This window comes from Stenella coeruleoalba (assembly GCF_951394435.1).
Source record: "Stenella coeruleoalba genome assembly, chromosome: 18".
In the NCBI taxonomy this organism is placed as follows: Eukaryota; Metazoa; Chordata; class Mammalia; order Artiodactyla; family Delphinidae; genus Stenella; species Stenella coeruleoalba.
Genome location: NC_137164.1, coordinates 15,238,741 through 15,262,186, shown reverse-complemented (window position 1 = coordinate 15,262,186; position 23,446 = coordinate 15,238,741). Strand labels below are relative to the sequence as shown.

General features: G+C 40.5%; 2 protein-coding genes across 3 annotated transcripts in view; one reads left to right on the top strand and one right to left on the bottom strand.

Annotated features, from left to right (window-relative positions):
* Positions 1–18,204, top strand: part of LOC307176871 (phosphatidylinositol 3,4,5-trisphosphate 3-phosphatase TPTE2-like) — a 70,402-nt gene extending 52,198 nt beyond the window's left edge. Inside the window, exons 21-23 of the mRNA XM_079903378.1 lie at positions 11,897–11,992; positions 13,272–13,342; positions 17,001–18,204. Of these exons, the coding sequence (XP_079759504.1) occupies positions 11,897–11,992; positions 13,272–13,342; positions 17,001–17,103 (270 nt within the window). The 3' untranslated portion in view covers positions 17,104–18,204. The remainder of the gene's footprint in view (positions 1–11,896; positions 11,993–13,271; positions 13,343–17,000) is intronic.
* Positions 18,205–18,385: 181 nt separating this feature from the next.
* The window catches only part of SLC25A15 (solute carrier family 25 member 15), a 44,291-nt gene continuing 39,230 nt past the window's right edge, over positions 18,386–23,446 (bottom strand). The window contains exons 6-7 of one of the 2 annotated variants that reach the window (XM_079903376.1): positions 22,987–23,145; positions 18,386–21,338 (exon numbers count right to left, since the gene is read on the bottom strand). In XM_079903376.1, the coding sequence (XP_079759502.1) occupies positions 21,214–21,338; positions 22,987–23,145 (284 nt within the window). In that variant the 3' untranslated portion in view covers positions 18,386–21,213. Of the gene's footprint in view, positions 21,339–21,850; positions 22,281–22,986; positions 23,146–23,446 lie in introns of those variants that run through there. The other variant, XM_079903377.1, reaches the window with a different exon arrangement.

Genomic DNA, 23,446 nt, shown 5'->3' with positions numbered 1-23,446 from the left:
TAGTTTTCAGGGGAAATAGTTTTCCGGAATATATTTTCAGTTCAGAGTGGTGCTTTGCCTTTCCCTTTTCCACAAATGCCAAGCATGTTCCCAGAATCTGTCAGAGTTTTAGATTCATGCATCTGGTCACTTTTAGCCATATTCTCTTCTTCTTGGTCATTTTTATTATATGGCACTGATTCTGAAATTTTAATGGGCATGAAAATCACCTAGAGACTGGTAAAGATGCAGATTCCTAAGTTATACCCCCAAAGTGTGATTCAGGAAATCTGGAAAGGGGCCCAGGAATCTCTAGACTTAGCAATGTCTCAAGTGATTCTAACTCAGATATCCTGTGGGACTGCACTGTGAGAAACAATGCAGGGGTGTATGGATTGGGGAGGAATCTCTTTGGGACCAAATAGTCAGTTTTCTTAAAGGCTGAAGAAATGGTTAAGACTACAGACCTTTCCTGGAGCAACAGGAAAGCTTCCTTCATGGGTGTAAGAAATATAAACTTTTAAGATTCTTTCTCAGGCTTTGGTCTCTAGTTCTCCTATTACCTCTCCTCTTCCTTCTTTTTACTCCCCTGACCCCCGGGAGGGGGCACTCCCCCCAAGCCTCATCCCTGGCTTTCTGGCCTTATCTCCACACATACTCTATTCTTGGTTCTACACATCCGTTCCCCTACTTTCAATTATAATATCTTCTTTCATTCACTTGACACGTATTTATGAGCCCCATACACGGGGTAGACGCAGGAGCTGCAACGTGGGCATTCTCTACCCCAGCAATTCAAACACAGTTGTCAATCCAAATTTATCCAATGAACTTTTCATCTGCTTCTGCAAATGACACCAGCATTCTCTTACTCAGACTTTCAGATCTGGTATCATCTTTGATTCTCTCTTTGCCCGCGGCCCCTAAATCCAGTTAGTCACCAATTCCTGCTGATGAGACCACTGGAATCTCTCTTCACTCGCTCCCTTCCTGTCTGTTCCCATTGCCACTACCCGGTCCAGGACCTCATTTGCTCATGCCTAGACTTCTACAACGGTCTCCTTACCTTTGCTTTCTCCTTATACAGGGCAGTATATAGGGTCCTGCAATACGCATCCTGAAATACTGCTCTCATTGTAAAAAGCTGTAGCTAGAGCAGAAGACACACTGTGCACCCACGGTCAAAGCTAGTTAATATCTTTGGCGCAATATTCTTTTTTTTTTTTTTTTTCTGGCTGTGAGGCATGCAGGATCTTACTTTCCCAACCAGGGATTGAACCCATGCCCCCTGCAGTGGAAGCGTGGAGTCTTAACCACTGGACCGCCAAGGAAGTCCTTCTGGCTCAGTATTCTTATCTGTAAAATAAAGGTTACATCTCAAGGGTTGTGAGGATTGAATTAGATAATATATGTGAAGTTGCTTTGTGAGTCATACATCACTAAATAAATGTTAGATGTGATAATTACCAGGCCAGCTTTATCACCTAGGAAATGCTCCACTATAACTTTCAACAACTTCATTCTTATTTTCCTGGGTCTTGAATTCTCAAGATATAGCCCTATCATACCTGAGCTTATTCGCATTAGTAACATGGCCTGCGGTCTCCATGCCAGGTAGACTGGGTCCCCTCTGGCCCTTGGAACACAACACTCTAATTTCTGCTTCCTGTTTTTGCTGGTCTTTTCCCCCTCCTCCAGCCCTGCCCTCCCAGTCCCCTGTCTGAACTGGATTCTCTTTACAGAGCTCCTCTTTTTTAAAAATTGAAGTATAATTGACATACAATATTATATTAGTTTCAGGTGTACAGCACAGTGATTTGACATTTTATATACATTATGAGATGATCACCGTATAGTTACCATCTGTCACCACCATTTAAAGTTATTACAACATTATTGACTGTATTTCCTATTCTGTATATTACATCCCCATGAATTATTTATTTTATAACTGGAAGTTTATGCCTCTTAATCCCCTTCACCTATTTCACCCATCCTCCTATCCCCTGCCAACCACCAGTTTGTTCTCTATCTATGAGTCTGCTTCTGTTTTGTTATGTTCATTTTTTTTTTAGATTCTACATGTAAGTGAAATCATGCAGTATTTTTCTTTGACTTAATTCACTTAGCATAACACCTTCTAAGTCCACCCATGGTGTCACAAATGAAAGATTTCATTCTTGTTATGGATAATATTCATATATACATACATGTGCATATATATACACATATATACACACACACACACACACACACACACATATATACCTCACATTTTCTTTATTGATGGACTTAGGTTGCTTCCATATCTTGGCTATTGTAAATAATGCTACAGTGAACATAGGGGTGCATATATCTTTTCGAATTAGTATTGTCGATTTTTTTTTTGGATAAATACCCAGAAGTGGAATTGTCCAATCATGTGGTAGTTCCATTTTTAAGTTTTTGAGGAACCTCCATACTGCTTTCCATAGTGGCTGCACCAATTTACATTCCCACCAACAGTGAAAGAGGGTTTCTTTTTTTCCACACCTTCACCAACGTTATTTTTTGTTCTTTTGATAATAGTCATTCTGACAGGTATGAGGTGATGTTCTGGTTTTGAATTGCATTTCCCTGATGATTAGTAATGATCATTTTTTCATGTGCCCGTTGGCCGTCTATATGTCTCCTTTAGAAAAATGTCTGTTCTAGGTCCTCTGCCCATTTTTCAATTGGATTGTTTCTTTTTTTGATGTTTCCTTTCTAAGTTGTATGAGTTATTTTTATATTCTGGATATTAACCTCTATTGGATACATAATTTACAAGTATCTTCTCCCATTCAATAGATTAGCTTTCCATTTTATTGCAGGATTCCTTCACTGTGCAAAAGCATTTTAGTTTGATGTAGTCCCACTTGTTTATTTTTGCTTTTGTTGTCCTTGCCTGAGGAGACGGATCCATAAAGGTATCACTAAGATCAAAGTCAAAGAGCTGACTGCCTGTGCTTTCTTCTAGAAGTTTTATGGTTTCAGGTCTTACATTCAAATTTTTAATCCATTTTAACTTTATTGTCATATGTGGTGTAAGGTAGTGGTCCAGATTCATTCTTTTGCATGTTAACTGTCCAGTTTTTCCAACACTGCTTATTGAAGAGATCCTTTTCCACTTTGTATATTCTTGTCTTCTCTGTTGTAGATTAATTGACCATAAGTGTGTGGATTTTTTTCTGGCCTCTCTATTCTGTTCCATTGATCTATGTATTTGTTTTTGTTCCAGTAACAACTGTTTTGAATACTATAACTCCGTGATATAGTTTGAAGTCAGAAAAACTGATACCTCTAGTTTTGTTCTTTTAAAGATTACTTTGGCTATTTGGGGTCTTTTGTGGTTCCACACAAATTTTAGGATTCTAGTTCTGTGAAAAATGCTATTGGTATTTTAATAGGGATTACATTGAATTTGTATATTGCTTTGGGTAGTAGCATAGACATTTTAACAATATGAATTCTTCCAATCCATAAGCACAGTATACCTTTCCATTTAATTGTGTCACATTTATGTCTTTCATCAATGTCTTACAGTTTTCAGAGTTCAGGTCTTTCACTTCCTTGGTTAAACGTATTCCTAATTATTTTCCTCTTTTAGATGCAATTTTAAATGGGAGTTTCTTAATTTATATTTCTGATAGTTCATTATTAGTGTATTGAAATGCAACAGATTTCTATACATTAATTTTGTATCCTGCAACTTCACTGAATTCATTTATTTGAAGTTTTTTGGTGGAGTCTTTAGCGTTTCCTATATATAGTAGATGCCATCAGCAAATAGTGAGTTTTACTTCTTCCTTTCCAATTTAGATGTGTGTTATTTCTTTTTACTGTCTAATTGCTGGGGCTAGGACTTCTAATACTTGGTTCAATAAAAGCAAGAGTGGGCATCCTTGTCTTGTTCCCGATCTTAAGGAAAAGCTTTCAACTTTTCAACACTGAGTATAACATTAGCTGTGGGTTTATTGCATATGGTCTTTTTTTTTTTTTTTTTTTGCGGTACGCGGGCCTCTCACTGTTGTGGCCTCTCCCGTTGTGGGGCACAGGCTCCGGACGCGCAGGCTCAGCGGCCATGGCTCACAGGCCCAGCCGCTCCGCGGCATGTGGGATCTTCCCAGACCGGGGCACCAACCCATGTCCCCTGCATCGGCAGGCGGACTCTCAACCACTGCGCCACCAGGGAAGCCCCAAGTCTGGAATATTTTGATGAAGGATAGGTATTTACTCTTCTTTAAATGTTTGGTAGAATTCACCTGTGAACCTGTCTGGTCCTGGACTTTACTGGGAGTTTTCTGATTGCTGATTCAATATCATTATTAGAAATCTACCTATTTGGATTTTCTATTTCTTCTTGACTGTTTTGGAAGATTGTGTGTTTCTAGGAGTTTATCTATTTCTCCTAGGTTTTCTAATTTGTTGCTGTAGTTTCATATGATCCTTTGTATTTCTATGGTATCAGTTGTAACTTCTCTTTCATTTCTGATTTTATTTATTTGGGCCCTCTCCCTTTTTTTTCCTTGATGAGTCTGGATAAAGGTTTGTCAGTTTTGTTTATCTTTTCAAAGAACCAGTTCTTAGTTTAATTATCTTTTCTATTTTTAAAAAATCTCTGTTTCTGTTCTGATCTTCATGATTTTTTCCATTCTACTAACTTTGGACTTCATTCTTTTTCTACTTCCTTTAGGGCTAAGGTTAGATTGAGATTTTGTTTCTTGAGTTTGGTCTGTATTGCTATGAACTTGCTTTTTAGAACTCCTTTTGCTGTGTCCCAGAGATTTTGGAATGTTGTGTTTCCATTTTCATTTGTCTTAAGGTATTTTTAAAATTTTCTCTGATTTCTTCAGTGACCCATTGGATTGTTTAGTAGCATGTTGTTTAGTCTCCATGTGTTTGTGTGTGTGTTTTTTTTCTAGTTTTCTTCTTATAGTCAATTTCAAGTTTGATACTGTTGTGGTCAGAAAAGATGCTTGGTATGATTTTAATCTTAACTTTATTTAGACTCGTTTTGTGGCCTAACATGTGATCTATCCTGAAGAGTGTTCCATGTACACTTAAAAAGAATTATATTCTGCTGTTTGGGCATAGAATGTTTTTTATAATCTATTAAGTTCATTTGGTCTAATGTGTCATTTAAAGCCAGTTTCTTTATTGACTTTCTGCCTGGATGATCTGTTCATTGCTGTAAGTGGGATATTAAAGTCCATATTATTATTGTATTACTGTCAATTTCTCTTTTATGTCTGTTAATATTAGCTTTACCTATTTAGGTATGCCTATGTTGAGTGCGAAAATATCTACAAGTGTTATATACTCTTGTTGGATTGAACCCTTTATCATTATGTAATGCTTTTTTTTCCTTGGTCTATTGTTAGAGCCTTTTTTTGTTTTGTATACATTTATTTATTTATTTTTGGCTGCATTGGGTCTTCGTTGCTGTGCATGGCTTTTCTCTAGTTGCAGTGAGTGGGGGCTACTCTTTGTTGCGGTGCACGGGCTTCTCATTGTGGTGGCTTCTCATTGTGGTGGCTTCTCTTGTTGCAGAATACAGGCTCTAGGCACGTGGCCTTCAGTAGTTGTGGCATGTGGGATCAGTAGTTGTGGCTTGCGGGCTCAGTAGTTGTCGCTTGTGGTCTCTAGAGCGCAGGCTCAGTAGTTGTGGCACATGGGCTTAGCTGCTCCATGGCATGTGGGATCTTCCCAGACCAGGGCTCGAACCTGTGTCCTCTGCACTGGCAGGCAGATTCTTAACCACTGTGCCACCAGGGAACTCCCATAGCCTTTGTTTTTAAAAATTGGTTTTATTTTTGGGGATTTTTTAAATTGAATTATAGTCGATGGACAATATTATATAAGTTACAAATTACAACATAGTGATTCACAATTTTTAAAGGTTATACTTCATTCACAGTTACTATAAAATATTGGCTATATTCCCTGTGTTATACAATATATCCTTATAGCTTATTTATTTTATACATAATTTGTACCTCTTAGTCCCCTACCCCTATCTTGCCCCTCCCCCTTCCATCTTCCCACTGGGAACCACTAGTTTGTTTTATATCTGTGAGTCTGTTTCTTTTGTTATATTCCCTAGTTTGTTTTATTTTTTATATTCCACATATAAAGGATATCATACAGTATTTGTCTTACTCTGACTTATTTCACTTAGCATAATACCCTCAAAGTCCATCCATGTTGTTGCAAGTAGCAAATTGTTCTTTTTTATGGCTAAGTAGTATTCCACTGTGTGGTATATATGTGTGTGTATATATATATATCTTTATCCATTCATCTGTTGATGGACATTTAGGTTGCTTCCATATCTTGGCAATTGTAAATAATGCTGCTATAAACATTGGAGTGCATGTATCTTTTTGAATTAGTGGGTTTTTTTTCTGTATACATACCCAGGAGTGGATTGCTTGGTCACATGATAGTTATATTTTTTGGTTTTTTGAGAAGCCTCCATACTATTTGCCACAGTTACTGCACCAATTTACTTTCCCACCAACAGTGTATGAAGGGTCCCTTTTCTGCACATCCTGACCAACATTGGTTGTCTTCTTTTTTTAAATCTTTATTGGAGTATAATTGCTTCACAATACTGTGTTAGTTTCTGTTGCATAACAAAGCAAATCAGCCATGTGCATACACGTCCCCATATCCCCTCCCTCTTGAGCCTCCCTCCCACCCTCCCTATCCCACCCCTCTAGGTCATTGCAAAGTACCGAGCAGATCTCCCTGTGCTAATGCTGCTGCTTCCCACCCGCCAACTATTTTACATTCAGTAGTGTATGTATGTCGATGCTACTGTCACTTCGCCCCAGCTTTGCCCTCCCCCCCATATTCTCAAGTCCATTTCCTATGTCTACCTCTTTATTCCTGCCCTGCAACTAGGTTCATCAGTACCATATATATATTTTTTTTTCAGATTCCATATATATGTGTTAGCATACAGTATTTGTTTTTCTCTTTCTGACTTACTTTGCTCTGTACGACAGACTCTAGGTCCATCCACCTCAGTACAAATAACTCAATTTTGTTTCTGTTTATGATTAATATTCCATTGTATATATGTGCCACATCTTCTTTATCCATTCATCTGTCAATGGACATTTAGGTTGGTTCCATGTCCTGGCTATTGTAAATAGTGCTGCAATGAACATTGTGGTACATGTCTTTTTTTTGGCTGTGTTGGGTTTTTGTTGCTGTGCATGGGTTTTCTCTAGTTGCAGTGAGCAGGGGATACTCTTCATTGCAGTGCATGGGCTCTCTTCACAGTGGCTTCTCTTGTTGCAGAGCACGGGCTCTAGGCGCCTGGGCTTCAGGAGTTGTGGCTCGTGGGCTCTGGAGCGCAGGCTCAGTAGTTGTGGCGCATGGGCTTAGTTGCTCCGCGGCGTGTGGGGTCTTCCTGGACCAGGGCTTGAACCCGTGTCCCCTTCACTGGCAGGTGGATTCTTAACCACTGCACCACCAGGGAAGCCCCATGTCTCTTTTTGAATTATGGTTTTCTCAGGGTATATGCCCAGTAGTGGGATTGCTGGGTCATATGGTAGTTCTATTTTTAGTTTTTAGTTTAGTTTTTTAAGGAACCTCCATACTGTTTTCCATAGTGGTTGTATCAATTTACATTCCCACCAACAGTGCATGAGGGTTCCTTTTTCACCACACCCTTTCCAGCATTTACTGTTTCTAGATTTTTTGATAATGGCCATTCTGACTGGCATGAGGTGACCTCATTGTAGTTCTGATTTGCACCTCTCTAATGATTAGTGATGTTGAGCATCTTTTCATGTGCCTTTTGGCCATCTGTATACCTTTCTTGTGAAATGTCTATTTAGGTCTTCTGCCCATTCTTTAACTGGATTTTTGTTGTTGTTGTTATTGAACTCCTTGAGCTGTTTGTATATTTTGGAGATTAATCCTTTGTCCATTGTTTCATTTGCAAATATTTTCTCCCATTCTGAGTGTTGTCTTTTCATCTTGTTTATGGTTTCCTTTGCTGTGCAAAAGCTTTTAAGTTTAATTAAGTCCCATTTGTTTATTTTTGTTTTTATTTGTTACTCTAAGAGGTGGGTCAAAAATGATCTTGCTGTGGTTTATGTCAAAGAGTGTTTTCCTATGTTTTCCTCTAAGAGTTTATAGTGTCTGGTCTTACATTTAAGTCTTTAATCCATTTGGAGTTTATTTTTGTGTATGGTGTTAGGTAGTGTTCTAATTTCATTCTTTTATATGTAGCTGTCCAGTTTTCCCAGCACCACTTATTGAAGAGGCTTGTCTTCTTTTTGATGATAGCCATTCTGACAGGTTTGAGGTGATATCTCATTGTGGTTTTAATTTGCACTTATCTGATGATTAACAATGTTGAGCATCTTTTCATGTGCCTGTTGGCCATCTTCACGTCCTCTCTGGAAAAATCTCTATTCAGGTCTTCTGCCCATTTAATTGCCTTTTTTTTTTTAATGTTGAGTTGTAGGAGCTGCTTATATATTTTGGATATTAACCCCTTATCAGTCATATCATTTACAAATATTTTTCCCCATTCAGTAGGTTGTCTCTTCATTTTGTCATTGGTTTCCATTGCTATGCAAAAGCTTATATGCTTAATTAGGTCCCATTTATTTATTTTTGCTTTTGTTTCCTTTGATTTAGGAGACAGATCCAAAGAATTATTGCTATAATTTACATCAAAGAGTGTTCTGCCTATGTTTTCCTCTAGGAGTTTTATAGTATCCAGTCTTACATTTAGGTCTTTAATCCATTTTGAGTTGTTGTACATGGTGTTAGAGAATGTTCTTTTACAAAGTCTATTTTGTATAAGTATTGCTACCCCAAATTTTTGTTTCTATTTGCATGGAATATATTTTCATATCCCTTCACTTTCAGTCTGTGTGTCTTTAGATCAGAAGTGAATCTCTTGTAGGCAGCATATAGATGGGTCTTTTTTTTTTTTAATCCATCAGTCACCCTATGTCTTTTGACTGAAGAATTTACATTTAAAGTGATTATTGATAGGTTGTACTAAATACCATTTTGTTAATTATTTTCTGGTTGTTTTTACAGTTCTATGCTCCTTCTCTTGCTCTCTTCCTTTGGAATTTGATGACTTTAGCATTATGTTTGAATTCCTTTTTCTAATTTTTCTCAATATTAGGTTTTTGGTTTGTGGTTAATTTGAGGTTCGTGTATAGCAGCCTATGTGTATAGCAGTCTATTTTAAGTTGATTACTTAAGTTCAAATCATTCTAAATACACTACATTTTTACTACCGCCACTCCACGTTTTATGTTTTTGATACATTTTACATCTTTTGATTTTGTATACCTACTAATTATTGTAGTTATAGTTGATTTTACAACTTTTGTCTTTAAACCTTATAACCTTTGTAAGTGATTGATCCACTGCCTTTACTATACGTTTGCTTTTACCAGGGAGATTTTTCCTTTTACATGTTTTCTGATTTCTAGTAATGGCCTTTTCTTTTTTTCTTAAAGAAGTCCTTTTAACATTTCTTGTATGACTGGTTCAGTGGTGAACTCCTGTAGATTCTGCTTGTCAGGGAAACTTTATTGCTCCTTCAATTCTGAACAATAACCTTGCGAGATAGAGTATTCTTGGTTACAAGTTTTTCCCTGTCAGTACTTTGAATATATTGTGCCATTCGCTTATGGCCTGAAAGTTTCTGCTGAAAAGTCAGCTGATAGTCCTATAAGGGTTCCCTTGTACATAACTAGTTGTTTTTCCATTCTTTTGCACCTGATATGCTCTTGATTCCATCTACTGTATTGTTCCTTTCAGTTATTGTATTCTTCAGCTCTGGTTGGTTCTTTTTTATATCTTTGTTGAAGTTCTCACTGTGTTCATTCTTCTTCCAAGTTTGGTGAGTATCTATCTTTATGGGTATTACTTTGAACACTTTATCAGGTTGATTACTTCTGTCCATTTCGTTGGTTCTTATCCTGAAGTTTTGTCTTGTTCTTTCATTTGGAGCATATTCCTGTCTCCTCATTTGTTTCTGTGTATTAGGTAGATGAGCTACAGCTTCTGGTTTTGAAGAAGTGGCCTTATGTAGAAGGTTTCCTGTGGGGCCCAGAAGAGCAATCCCTGCTAGTCACCAGAGCCAGGGTTGTTTTCCATGTGGGCTGCGTGTGCCCCTCCTGTTATACGGTGCCACAGATGCTGCAGTCACACTAGTGGAAGGGGCTGGCCCCCAAGCCAGCTGCCTGTGTGGCCTGGCCACGGCTGCTGCGCACTCACTGGTGGGCAAGGCTGGCCCCAGTGTGGCTGGCTGTGGGGCCCAACCACAACGGTTGCAGGCACAATTGTGAGTGGGGCTGGCTCCCACCCTGGGAGGAGGGGGACTATACCAGCCAAGGACTCCCACTGGATATGGCAGGAGGGGTGGCAGCTGGGAGGAGCTGCTTTGGGCAGGGCAGGTCTGCAGGGGAATGCTGGGGTTGGGGTGAGTGGTGTTAGCAAGGCAGATGGCAAATGTTTTGAAATGGCGCCTGCCAGTGCTGGGCCAGCCTAGGTAGAAGGAGAATTTTTTAAATGATGCCCGCCAGCACTTTGTTCCCCAGAGGCAGTTTCTTCCCCCCCTTTGGCACTCACTCTAAAGTTAATGAATGTACTTCACATGTGGCCTGGGCACTTTGCAAAGTACTGCCTCTGTCCTGGGACTCAAAGTAAGTGAATTTGTGCCCTTTAAGAGCAGAGTCTTGGTTTCCTATAGCTCTCCTGGATACAAGCCCTGCTGGTTTTCAAAACCAGATGTTGTTATAGGGGCTCATCTTCCTGGTGCAGGTCCCTAGGGCTGGGGTGCCTGACGTGGGGCTCGAACCCCTCTCTCCTTAGGGAGAACCTCCGTGTTTGTGAGGTCCCCTCCCGTTTGTGGGTAGCCATGTTGGGGGTACGGGTCCTGATGAGGCCACATCTCTGCCCTCCTACCTGTCTCAATGTGTTTTTTTCTTTATATCCTTAGTTGTAGGAGAGCTGTTCTGCTGGTCTTCAGGTCATTCTCAGAGAGCTGTTGCACACGTGGCTGTAGTTTTGGGGTGTCGTGGGAGCATCTTCCTACTCCACCATCTTGATCCTGCCTCAGTGCTCCTCTTCATTTATACAAATCCTTCCATGCCCATCTCAGTTTCTACCTCCTCGGTGACACTTTCTCATTCTATGCCTCCTGTTAGCCTCCCTGAAGCACACAACGGCACCCTGAGTCTTCATCATACAGCTTAACACATAGTTCTATGCTATTCTGCTATTGTTATTGATGTGTTTTACTCCCTGAAGCATCAATAGAGTCTTCACTTTCTTTTGTATTTTTCCCAGGGCCTAGCATAGACCTTTCTCACTGTGGGTGTCATTATCATACAAGGGTGTACCCGTAACAAATAATCAGTATAGCTTCAAAGTCGTTCATTCCAGAAACTTGGCCTACCTTTGGTCACTCCATCCAGCGGTCTGCTACAGACAAGGCCTATGATCCCATCAGCAAACACATTTTTGATAAAATGTGAGCAACTAGGCATTGCTTTTTAAATATGCATACTAGCTTTAAAATTGAGCTTCTTATGTATTCCCAACATATGAAAATTAGGTGACACACATTCAACACTATTGTTTACTTGGTTAAAGTCTAACAAAATTGAATACTTTGCTTTTCAAGTGTTCCACCATAACCCTCAACCACGATGGCCTGTTAAAAATGTTAACAACAGTATTGCAACTTTATAGAAATAAATATTAACATTTATACATGTAGTCATTGGGCTATGAGACCAAGAGTACTTGATTAAATAGAAGAAGCCTCAATAAGTGAACATGAACTTCACTGCTGTCTCATCAGTTAGGTTTATAATTCTGAATTCCATGTGTTCATCCACAGATAGTTCATGATGCTGAAACAGACAGAGTAATAATTAATCTATCCAACTGTCCACCTCTGTATGATGAGGTGAAAGTGAAATTTCTCTCTTCTTCGGTGAGTAATCAAGAAACAATTTATGCTGCTAATCTTGTCTGGTTTTCTGAATGATTCTGGTTTGGGATTTCCTTTGCTACAATTCCCAACAAGGGAGATGATAGATATCAACCCCTAGTCAGGGATGGGGAGACAAAACAAGTCAGATTTCTATATCGAATATTTTTTAAAAAAAGAAAATATGTAATTAAATATATTTTTGCTCATTTGTTTTCTAAATTGTATACAATTTACATGTATTAATTTTCAAATAAGAAAAAAATACAAAAACCCGGATGTTAAAAAAAAAGTTATAAACTACATAGCAGTGATCATATTTTGGGTTGGTATCTTTAAAACACATTGCTCCCCATAACTTACAAAATATGTGAAAGTGAGGGAGATTTTGCTTTCCTCTCAATTGAGAATTCATTTAAAATAGCATATTTAATCCAATATTTATGAAAAATAAGAATATCTGCCATTGTCATTACAGTATAATTTATGCTGACCAGTTATCAAATGTATGCCTGATTATTCTGTATATAGCAAATTTCTAAGCCCCAGTAGTTTCATTTTCCTATGAAATCATCAACCAGAACTGCCAACATGTAACTGTGTTTGCTCAATTTAAAGCTTATTTCCTGTGCCCGCCTGCATCCCCTGCTTGCTCCCTGTTGGTGGAGAATTTACTAAGTTTGAAATGGTACATGTGTTGAAGCAAGTGGCTGGGATAGCTCCCCTTGAATAACTGAGCCAGTCTGAATTCTCTTAATCAGGGGTCTCTAAGCAGAAGCACTGGTGTAGGGGCGCTAGCCAAGGGGATGTTGGTGATTTCTGGCCTTTGTGGTTGTCAAGGGTCATGAGATGAAAGCACTTTCAGAAATCGTAGGTATTTCTGTCATCATCAATCGTGGTTAATTATCCAATGTAGCTGCTCCTTGTAGGAACGGAGGATATTATTGGGGCAGAAACAGACATAGGTCCTTAGTAGATTCTGTTTAGCACTATCCAAACCAGATTAAAAGACCAGTGTCTAAATTTATAAATATCACAGAGAAAATACATTTCCTTGAAAATTTTGCTAGAAATGGCGAGAGAAAGGAACAGCAATCTCTCAAAGTCTCTGTCTTGGTGTCTTGAGTATAATGTTGATGGTAAGTGCTGCATATTCAATAGCTACAGTTATTTGATGAACGTACAGATGAATAACGGAATTTTAATCCCTTTGGAAAGATTATTTTTCACAGTAAAATGGATACGAAGAACTAATTTTTCTTTTTTCACCATGTCTTTTTAGGATCTTCCTAAATACTATGACGACTGTCCATTTTTCTTTTGGTTCCATACATCTTTTATACAAAATAACAGGTATGGCTATGGTATAATCCAGTAGAAACAGCTTAGTCTCGAATGTCTATGTGAGAGGAAATGACAAGTCTTTTGCTAATTGCCATAAGCCCAATTTATAGAAACCAAAAAATCCTTGAGTCACCGTTCTTCATTGCCTTCCTTATTGTGATCTGGTTATTTAAAAAATATGGCTATTTTTCTTTAACATCTTTATTGGAGTATAATTGCTTTACAATGTTGTGTTAGTTTCTGCTGTATAACAAAGTGAATCAGCTATACATATACATATATCCCCATATCTCCTCCCTCTGCATCTACCTCCCATCATCCCTATCCCACCCCTCTAGGTGGACACAAAGCACTGAGCTGATCTCCCTGTGCTATGAGGCTGCTTCCCACTAGCTATCTGTTTTACATTTGGTAGTTGTATATATGTCCATGCCCCTCTCTCACTTCATCCCAGCTTACCCTTCCCCCTCCCTGTGTCCTCAAGTCCATTCTCTATGTTGTGTCTTTATTCCTGCCCTGTCCCTAGGTTCATCAGAACCATTTTTTTCTTTTTTTTAGATTCCATATATATGTCTTAGCATACAGTATTTGTTTTTCTGACTTACTTCAGTCTGTATGACAGACTCTAGGTCCATCCACCTCACTACAAATAACTCAATTTCATTTCTTTTTATGGCTGAGTAATATTCCATTGTAGATATGTGCCACATCTTCTTTATTCATTCATCTGTTGATGGACACTTAGGTTGGTTCCATGTCCTGGCTATTGTAAATAGAGCTGCAATGAACATTTTGGTACATGACTCTTTCTGAATTATGGTTTTCTCAGGGTATATGCCCAGTAGTGGGATTGCTGGGTCGTATGGTAGTTCTATTTTTAGTTTTTTAAGGAACCTCCATACTGTTCTCCATAGTGGCTGTACCAATTCACATTCCCACCAGCAGTGCAAAAAGGTTCCCTTTTCACCACACTCTCTCCAGCATTTATTGTTTGTAGATTTTTTGATGATGGCCATCCTGACTGGTGTGCGGTGATACCTCATTGTGGTTTTGATTTGCATTTCTCTAATGATTAGTGATGGTGAGCATCCTTTCATGTGTTTGTTGGCGATCTGTATACCTTCTTTGGAGAAGTGTCTGTTTAGGCTTTCTGCCCATTTTTGGATTGGGTTGTTTTTTTTTTGATACTGAGCTTCATTTTTCATATTGAGCTTGTATATTTTGGAGATTAATCCTTTGTCAGTTGCTTCATCTGCAAATATTGTCTCCCATTCTGAGGGTTGTCTTTTGGTCTTGATTATGGTTTCCTTAGCTGTGCAAAAGCTTTTAAGTTTCAGGAGGTGGGTCAAAAAGGATCTTGCTGTGATTTATGTCATAGAGTGTTCTGCCTATGTTTTCCTCTAAGAGTTTTATAGTGTCTGGACTTACATTTAGATCTTTAATCCATTTTGAGTTTATTTTTGTGTATGGTGTTAGGGAGTGTTCTAATTTCATTCTTTTACATGTAGCTGTCCAGTTTTCCCAGCACCACTTATTGAAGAGGCTGTCTTTTCTCCATTTTATATTCTTGCCTCCTTTATCAAAGATAAGGTGACCATATGTGCATGGGTTTATCTCTGGGCTTTCTATTCTGTTCCATTGATCTATATTTCTGTGTTTGTGCCAGTACCATACTGTCTTGATTACTGTAGCTTTGTAGTATAGTCTGAAGTCAGGGAGCCTGACTCCTCCAGCTCCGTTTTTCTTTCTCAAGATTGCTTTGGCTATTTGGGGGTCTTTTGTGTTTCCATACAAACTGTGAAATTTTTTGTTCTAGTTTTGTGAAAAATGCCATTGGTAGTTTGATAATTGCATTGAATCTGTAGATTGCTCTGGGTAGTATACTCATTTTCACAATGTTGATCCTTCCAACCCAAGAACATGGTATATCTCTCTCCATCTGTTTGTATCCTCTTTAATTTCTTTCATCAGTGTCTTATATTTTTCTGCATACAGGTCTTTTGTCTCCTTAGGTAGGTTTATCCCTAGGTATTTTATTCTTTTTGTTGCAGTGGTGAATGGGAGTGTTTCCTCAATTTCTCTTTCAGATTTTTCATCATTAGTGTATAGGAATCAAGACATTGCTCTGCATTAATTTTGTATCCTGCTACTTTACCAAATTCATTGATTAGCTCTAGTAGTTTTCTGGTAGCATCTTTAGGATTCTCTATGCAGAGTATCATGTCATCTGCAAACAGTGACAGTTTTACTTCTTTTCTGATTTGGATTCCTTTTCTTCTCTGATTGTAAAAATATGGCTATTCTTGAGACCCACTGTTGCATTATCCTCAAGGTCCATGCCATAGGACTGCGTTATAAAACATACCATAAGCAAATCTTGAGTGTGGCAACAAATCCCTCCCATGAAAATTTAATATGAGTTTGTTCAGTACCTTGAATATGGCAGGTCCTCAGTATGTGTTGATTTACTGATGACTGACCCAACACCAAATTCTATGCCACAGGAAGGTGTCATCCAGGGAGGCTTCAGCTAGTTTAAAAGGTGGTTGACACACTTATATCTAGGGCAGAAGTTATAAGACACAGTAAGTATCAGTGAAGACAGCTTTCAAAAAATTAATGGTCTCCCATTTAAAACTGATTTTCTTATAACTAAATCGGATAATCTGTTTTTAAAAAGTAATTGATTTGAAGAGTATTCCAAAGAATCTCTATCATGTCTGAAACTCATTCCTAAATCTAGAAGTTCTCCACATCGTCTATTCTGTGGTGCTGAAAATTTGAGATTGGTATCACCATACCATTCAATACAAAAGGAAAGATAATATTCAAAAAATCATAGAGTTTTGAAGAAGTGGTTATGATTGTATGTGCCATGAACTGACAGTTCCCATAACATACAATCCTAGCCTTTTCTTCAAATGTAGACTGCATCTAATCCCACCTCAAGTCCGCTAAGGTGACAGTAAATAAAAACCTAGCCTAAACACCTACAATGCACACACATTTAGTGGATATTGATAGAGTGAACTTTGGATTTGATGGAACATTTTTGCCAATTTTTTCCCCTGGATGTACAGACAGAAAACTTTGACTTAACATGAGCAAAGTCCCTCAAATAGACATCTAGGTGGAACTTCATTTGGTACTACTTCTCAAAAGTGGTTCTTGCTAAAGGGCACAGTTTTTTCCTTTAAAACACCATGTTCATATTAGAGAAGCAACCTGCTAAATCACTTTTCTCCTCACTTTTATAGTTTCTGAAGATTTAACGTGTGAATTTCCATACTCCTTGGTAAAGCTGTTTTTATTATGAGACTTAATTTACCCAAAATGCCAACTTCATCATTTAAAAGACACTTGTTACTGGGTTTTAATACACATCTAGTCTGATTTATCACATATAGAAATTTAATTTATTAAATATTAATTCCATAAAAGGCAATATTAAAAGGATCAGTGACACGTTGTTACTGAAGGTCATGATATTTTTGTGTCTTAAGAGAGAAAGTGGGAGAGCTGGTCTTTGAAAGCTAATTAGATGCAGAGGAGGGGTCGAGACTGATGGTGGCCAGCAAGGCTTGTTTTTTTTAAAGCAACAAGGCTGTCCTACAGCATGGCTTTTCTGTTAGCCCTACAATAAAATGTAATTTTTTTTCTATTCTAGGCTTTATCTTTCAAGAAGTGAATTGGATAATCCCCACAAACCAAAAGCATGGAAAATTTACCGTCCAGAGTTCGCAGTCGAGGTATATTTTGATGACGTTTAGTTGTAGCTGGTATCTAAGTGTAGTTCCCCTTCTAGGCTAGAATCATGTTCTTCCCAATCCTTGCTACCTATTTATATCTTTTAAACCTATTTCCTTGCTGATATATTTACATATTATATACATATGTCCCTGAGAACTATTAAATATATACAAAAGAGAATGTCAATGGCAACAGTTTTTTTTGAAAGAACATATGTCACAGTTTTCATTTGTATTGAGATAAATTTGAAACAGTACACGGGAACGTTAGTTATCACTTAACAACTCAGAAATAAAACTTTCCTATCAAAATAACATTTAAAAATTGTGATTGTCCCCCAATACTGTGGGTTTATTTACCTATGTATTTTTGGACAAGTATTCATTCCCTACTTTGGTTTACATTTGTAATTTCAGATTTGTTAGAAAAGTAATTTCGAATTCCTTCTTCTACTTGATTTACAAACTATTAACGAGCATCAGAATGGCAGCAAAGATCGTTTTAAAACCCATCACCCCTGCTCACAACCAGCTTCACCTAAGCTTGGGGAACTCTGAAGTAAGGTCAAGTTTTCATTATAGACACTGGTTAGTCCTGTGTCCACAGGGAATCATTTTCTCTTTGGTACCAGGTGCTACTTTATTCTAAGTACTTTCACTGCCACTATCTTAAGGCCGTAATTGTCTTTGAAAACAGTTCTATGTTGGCTTTACTATTTGAGTGATTTTCCTTTTATTGGCAAGACTCCCAACAATCCAGCCCAAGTTGAACTGACCAGGAAATGAAAAGTAGCAAATGCTGAGAACCAGTGCCTCTGCTAAAACACGGACTGCTCGTTCCTGAAAAACCTTGTACTTTGCAGAAAGCACATGATAAAAAAATAGGGTTTGGGGGGGTTGGGACAGACCATTCCAACTAAGCAGTGTTGTAACAGTGCACTAACCACTGGCCACTTGGGTTGGCAGCCCCACAAGGTCTGGAGGTTGCCACAGTCAGTATTTTTTAAGGGAAACTAGAGCAACAGTTTATAGAGAAGGGTGGGTGGGTGCCGACCTAGCAGGGATGGGAGGAGAGCCCCGAGCCGCCAGCGTGGTGGCGTGGAAGGCCATGCAGGGGCTTCTCTCCCCCTCAAAATAGCCCACAAAGAGCGCAGCTGCAAAGGTTATTCTACTCCCCTTAATCTGACTCCCCTTGGGGGAAGAGCTCTTGGAGACACAGCCTTTCAAACTCCTTCCATGTTATCTACATTATTCCCTGTAATTTGGGTTACAGAAATATATTGTGGCAGCCCAGGTTCCTCCTTTAAAATTCCTGCAGCTGTAATCCGTGGAGGGCAGATCAGCGGGCAGGCCTAGGTGAATGGGAAAAAAAAGCGAGGAGTAAGATCTACCTTTAACACTCGCAAAAGCTGGGAAACCCCCGTTTTTCAGAATCTTGCTTTTTGAAATAAAGGAAATGACAGTTGGGGGTTTCTCTTCCGTAGCCCTCCAAAATGGATGGAAATTTCTGGCAATTATGAGCTGTCACACTATTCTGCTTTTGCTCATAAAGAGAACTTGTTCAGGGCCTCCAGCAGGGCTGCTTTCCTAGAACCCCGTGCAAATAATTCGTTAAACAACTTGAGAAACTTAGATCATAATATATCAGAACGATATTGGTTTTCTTGAATAGAATTTACTGACCTGGAAAACTTGATATCCAGAAGTTTATTTTAAAAAATAGAATGGCATCCTGCCAAATCAGTCACATCACATACACAGCCTGGTGGAGGGAGAGTAATGCTAGTGGGCCACGTTTCGCAACTGCAGTGTATACAGAATATGCATTTATATCAGTAGTTATTGTACATCAGGAATCTTGCTGACAAAAAAAACAATGCTCGTTGCAATAAAACCATCACCTTGAAATATCACCATACATAACTCAAACATTCCTGACAGTTGGTTCTTAGCACATAAAGTACTTAAATCATATCGTCAACTATTAGGCAAATTTAATGATAGAACACCAGAATTTCTTTAAACACAGTATTTCAAGTTACTCTCTTTTTGTCCGGAGTACAGATTTGAAATGGTACAAACTGTACCCAAATACTGAACCATGAATTAAGCAAACAGAATGAAACGTTAAAAAAAAACAACTCTCAAGTTTCCATTCATTACTCCCACTCACTCTTACCTGCCTCAGACAGTTTCTGTTGAAGATATTCAGTTAAATCTTTACAGGACAACACGTGAGAAGACCTACTGCCAACAGGGCTTAGACAACAGGGGCCCGGTGGGCTCTGGAGCAGGTCACTTCCTGGGGGAAGCCAGTCCCATTTGCTATTTTTGCTTCAATCCAGGCCTGTTCAGAAGCAGCACCACTCAGTAGCTACTGACCATTTAAGTACGGACAAAAGTAAGGTAGAAAAATTGCTTTTCAAAAAAAGGCAAACAGAAGACCAGGCATAGCTCTGGAGCCCGTCGGGCACAACACCGGGCATCCCCCCTCCGCTAAACGTCTGCCAGCAGCTGGCCTTCCCGACCCTCTCTGGCTTCTGGCCGGAGTCACCACCGAGGCTGCAGGGAGAACAAAAACTTATGGAAACTGGAGGCCTCACACACAACGCTTCCGTCCTGCCAACACAAGGGGGGACATACCAGTGTGGACCATTATTAACACGTCAGCCGCAGGGGCGGATTAAGAGCTCTTTATTAGAGGCCTGGGGGGTCTCGGGGCAGCACAGAATGAGGCGGCTGACTTCACTGGTGACGGCAAGGGCTCACGTAAACCGGACGGCCAGGGAACAGCTGCTCATCCCAAGTCTACGGGAGTCAGGTGAACCAGGGTTTGTTAGTAGTGCATACCTACGGCATAGTTTAATGAAATTACCTTTGCTTCATTGATTTATTAAGTCACACCCCAGAGACCACCATCACTGAAATTCACGACAGCCAGTACCCCATATTAAAGGCTCCAGCGTGGCAAGGAGTGAGGGATCCCGAGACAAACTTCAGCCCTGACACCACTCACGGGGAGTGCAAGCACGACACTCTGGTTCCCTCTGAAAGGAGACCGCTTTGCCCACAGGCACCACTCTGTCCCCAGACGGGGAGCCAGGGCCTCTCTTGGCTTTGGCACTCTGCTCCCTGGAAGGGCTTCCGATTGGCAGAGGCAAGGAGGGCGTGGTCCAAAGTGGATCAGCAGCCCGTAGGTGGTCCGACAACTTCCCTGGACTCCCGCCCAGGCCCGGACACAGAGGCAGCAGCTCAGGGCAGCTGTCAGCCACAGTCTTCACAAAGCACCACAGGCCCCTCCCCTCAGCCCCTGCCTCGAGCTCGAGCCCAGCAGAGAGGAGCTCCCTGGGACAGGAGGAGGGGCTGGCACGGGCGAGGGCCGTGCTGCTTCCCAAAGGCTCTGGGCCACACCCAACAATATGTCCGGGCGTGGAATGGGATCCCACCTGGAAGAAGATGGGTGGCACTGTTTCCACAGAGGAGCACCTTGGGAAAACCCAGGATGCTTACTCTGAAACTCAAATCAAGAACATGGAAGCCACACCACTATGCAGATATATTCTCCTCTTTAGAATCTAGACGGACGCCTTAGTTTTCAAGCACCACAGGAAAACTTTTTAAAAACTTTAACCACTTATTACAGGGTATGTGCTAAGTAGATTTTAAAAGAGACCCACATCTAGCATGGATGAAGCATTTATAACCATCCTCCTGAAACATGGTTACCTCTGTTTTTTTCTAGTGAGATCTGAGATTAAACATGGAACTAAACTGTGCTTCACTCACAACACAACCACCTAAACCGCATGTACACATACAGGTTTACGCAAAAGCCCTTAAGATAGCTCTACTCAGCCTTTCAGATTAGGTACCTCGGGCCAGCAGCCCACCCTGTATGTCCCACCAAGGACAAGAGCAGCAACTTTTCCACTTCACTACAATTATGGGCAGAAATTATATAATAGAAAAGAGAAGCTCTTCTATAAAGTTTAAGGTAGAAGGTAGAAAAATGGAAGACAAAAAAAAATTTCCCACAAAATCAAAAAATTCCACATTGGTCTTGTACTCCTTGAAACCCTGAGAACTGCAGTCCTCAAACAGCTTCACTTGATCAAGGTTTGCCAGAACACTTCAGTATGCTTCAAACTGGCTCATCATCAACTTCCTGCTGTATTCATAGGCCAAAAAGAGTGCCCCGTTGGCAGGGAACGCACGAATCATGGTAGGTTTCAGTCCAGAATATAAGGCCGTTATTCCTAGAAAACAAAAGGGTGACCAAAGACTGAGCTCCCCCTCCTTGGACATATCGCACAAACCCACACAGCACAGATATTTTTACAGTTACAGATCCAGACAACAGCGCTGAACCCCAGCAGCGATGGAACAGGTTTCCCTGGACTACTGGAACTAGACAGACTAGTAGAAACAAGGGCGAGGGCAGGTCTGCCAGCGGAGCTGGTGAGGCTCCGGGTACAGTCACCGATCCCGTGCCTGTTACCTCCTGGTAAGCGGGTCAGGCAGAGCAGGGGGCCTCCTGTGGGCAGACAGGAGGCAGCCACAGAGCCACGGACGGCAGCAACTTCGCAGCTTCACCTGGGGGGCGAGGACCACGAGGCACTGGGCCAGAACACAGAGCACTGACACTCATGTGGAAGACCTGTTTCTAGTGTTAGCACTGCCCAAGGCAGTTCTGAAGATCCAGGCAGATAAGGGAGGTGTAAGTACTTTGGAAAACTACGAAGTGTAATGCAAATTTAAAAGGGGTTGCTGTTAGTAATACACAAGATGTCTGTGCTCTATTTGGGGTTAAAGCAGTTGCTGCATGCTGTTACTGTGCTCGCTTTCTCTCAAAATCAAGACAGAAAAGTGCACATCCAAGTTTTAAGACGTATAGTGGATGCTGGAAGGACAGGTCTTTACTCACTAGTGGCATAAAATTGGCTTTATACAAACACTAAAAGTCTTTATCTACCTGTATAACTAAAAACTGATAGCAAATCACCTTCAGAAATTGCTTAGTGCCTTTCTCATTGCAGAAGTCTTATCATTAAGGATGTACGTTCTTTTAAATGCCTTACTGATATGCTGTTAGAGCTCATCTCCTGATGATATTGTTTAAAACAAGTGGTGCAGGACTTCCTTGGTGGTCCAGTGGTTAAGACTCCACGCTTCCACTGCAGGGGGAATGGGTTGGATCCCTGGTTGGGGAAGTTTCACATGCCGCAGAGTGCAGCCAAAAAAAAAAAAAAAAAAAAAAAAGTGGTGCTAACTCTGAAACATGTGTCCTCTTAGACAAAACACATACTTTAAAAATTCCCACCAGGCTATTTAGAAACAAAATCCTGGCCCAAAGGTTAGGAATCAGAGCTTTAAACATTCTTGAGGGGACTTCCCTGGTGGCGCAGTGGTTAAGAATCTGCCTGCCAATGCAGGGGACACGGGTTCAATCCCTGGTCCAGCGAGATCCCACATGCCGTGGAGCAACTAAGCCCGTGCACCACAACTACCGAGCCTGCACTCTAGAGCCCGCAAGCCACAACTACTGAGCCCACAAGCCACAACTACTGAAGCCCATGTGCCTAGAGCCCATGCTCCGCAACGAGAAGCCACCGCAATGAGAAGCCCGCGCACCGCAATGAAACGTAGCCCCCACTTGCCGCAACTAGAGAAAGCCCGCGCACAGCAACAAAGACAACACAGCAAAAAATAAAATAAACATTCTTGAGAATAATGAAGCTAAAGAAAGGGGTCTGGAAACAAATCCACAAATGTGAATTACATACACCGTTAGAAAAGCGAGGCGGTGGAAGAGAGCGATGACCCGCCTGCTCGACTTCGACAAGACGAGCGGCCGAATGACCACTCCCCATACGTCCCTCCTGTTTCAGCAGTTGGCAGACTCACCTTCATTTTTCACGATGCTTATGAAAGTTCCAATGAATCCTGCCTGCTTTCCAGACATGGAGAGAACTTGAATTCTGGATTTGATACAATCCACTGGGTAAACAGCAAGCCAGAGGCAGATTCCACCAAATCCACCACTTAACATCAAAGGGACAGGGCCTAGAGAAGAAAATGAGCAAACAGTGTTTTGTCTCAAGAACAGCTGATGTGATATTTCCAGAGGTCAGTGTAGTAGTGGCTGCAGGTAGGTGCAAATACAAACACGAAAGCTGCGGAACACAGTTCTCTGGGGCAAGTGTCAAACTGCCTAAGAGCACAGGTTCTGTGTGGTAGCCTGGGGCTGTCCCTCACGACTCCAGGGCAAGGGGCAGCCCTAGTGAGGGTCAGATTTAGGCTGGTCTCTGTGGCCCTCCTGCCCCGTCCTCCAGAGGCCTGGCCCCCCAAGAACCAGCAGGCCCCC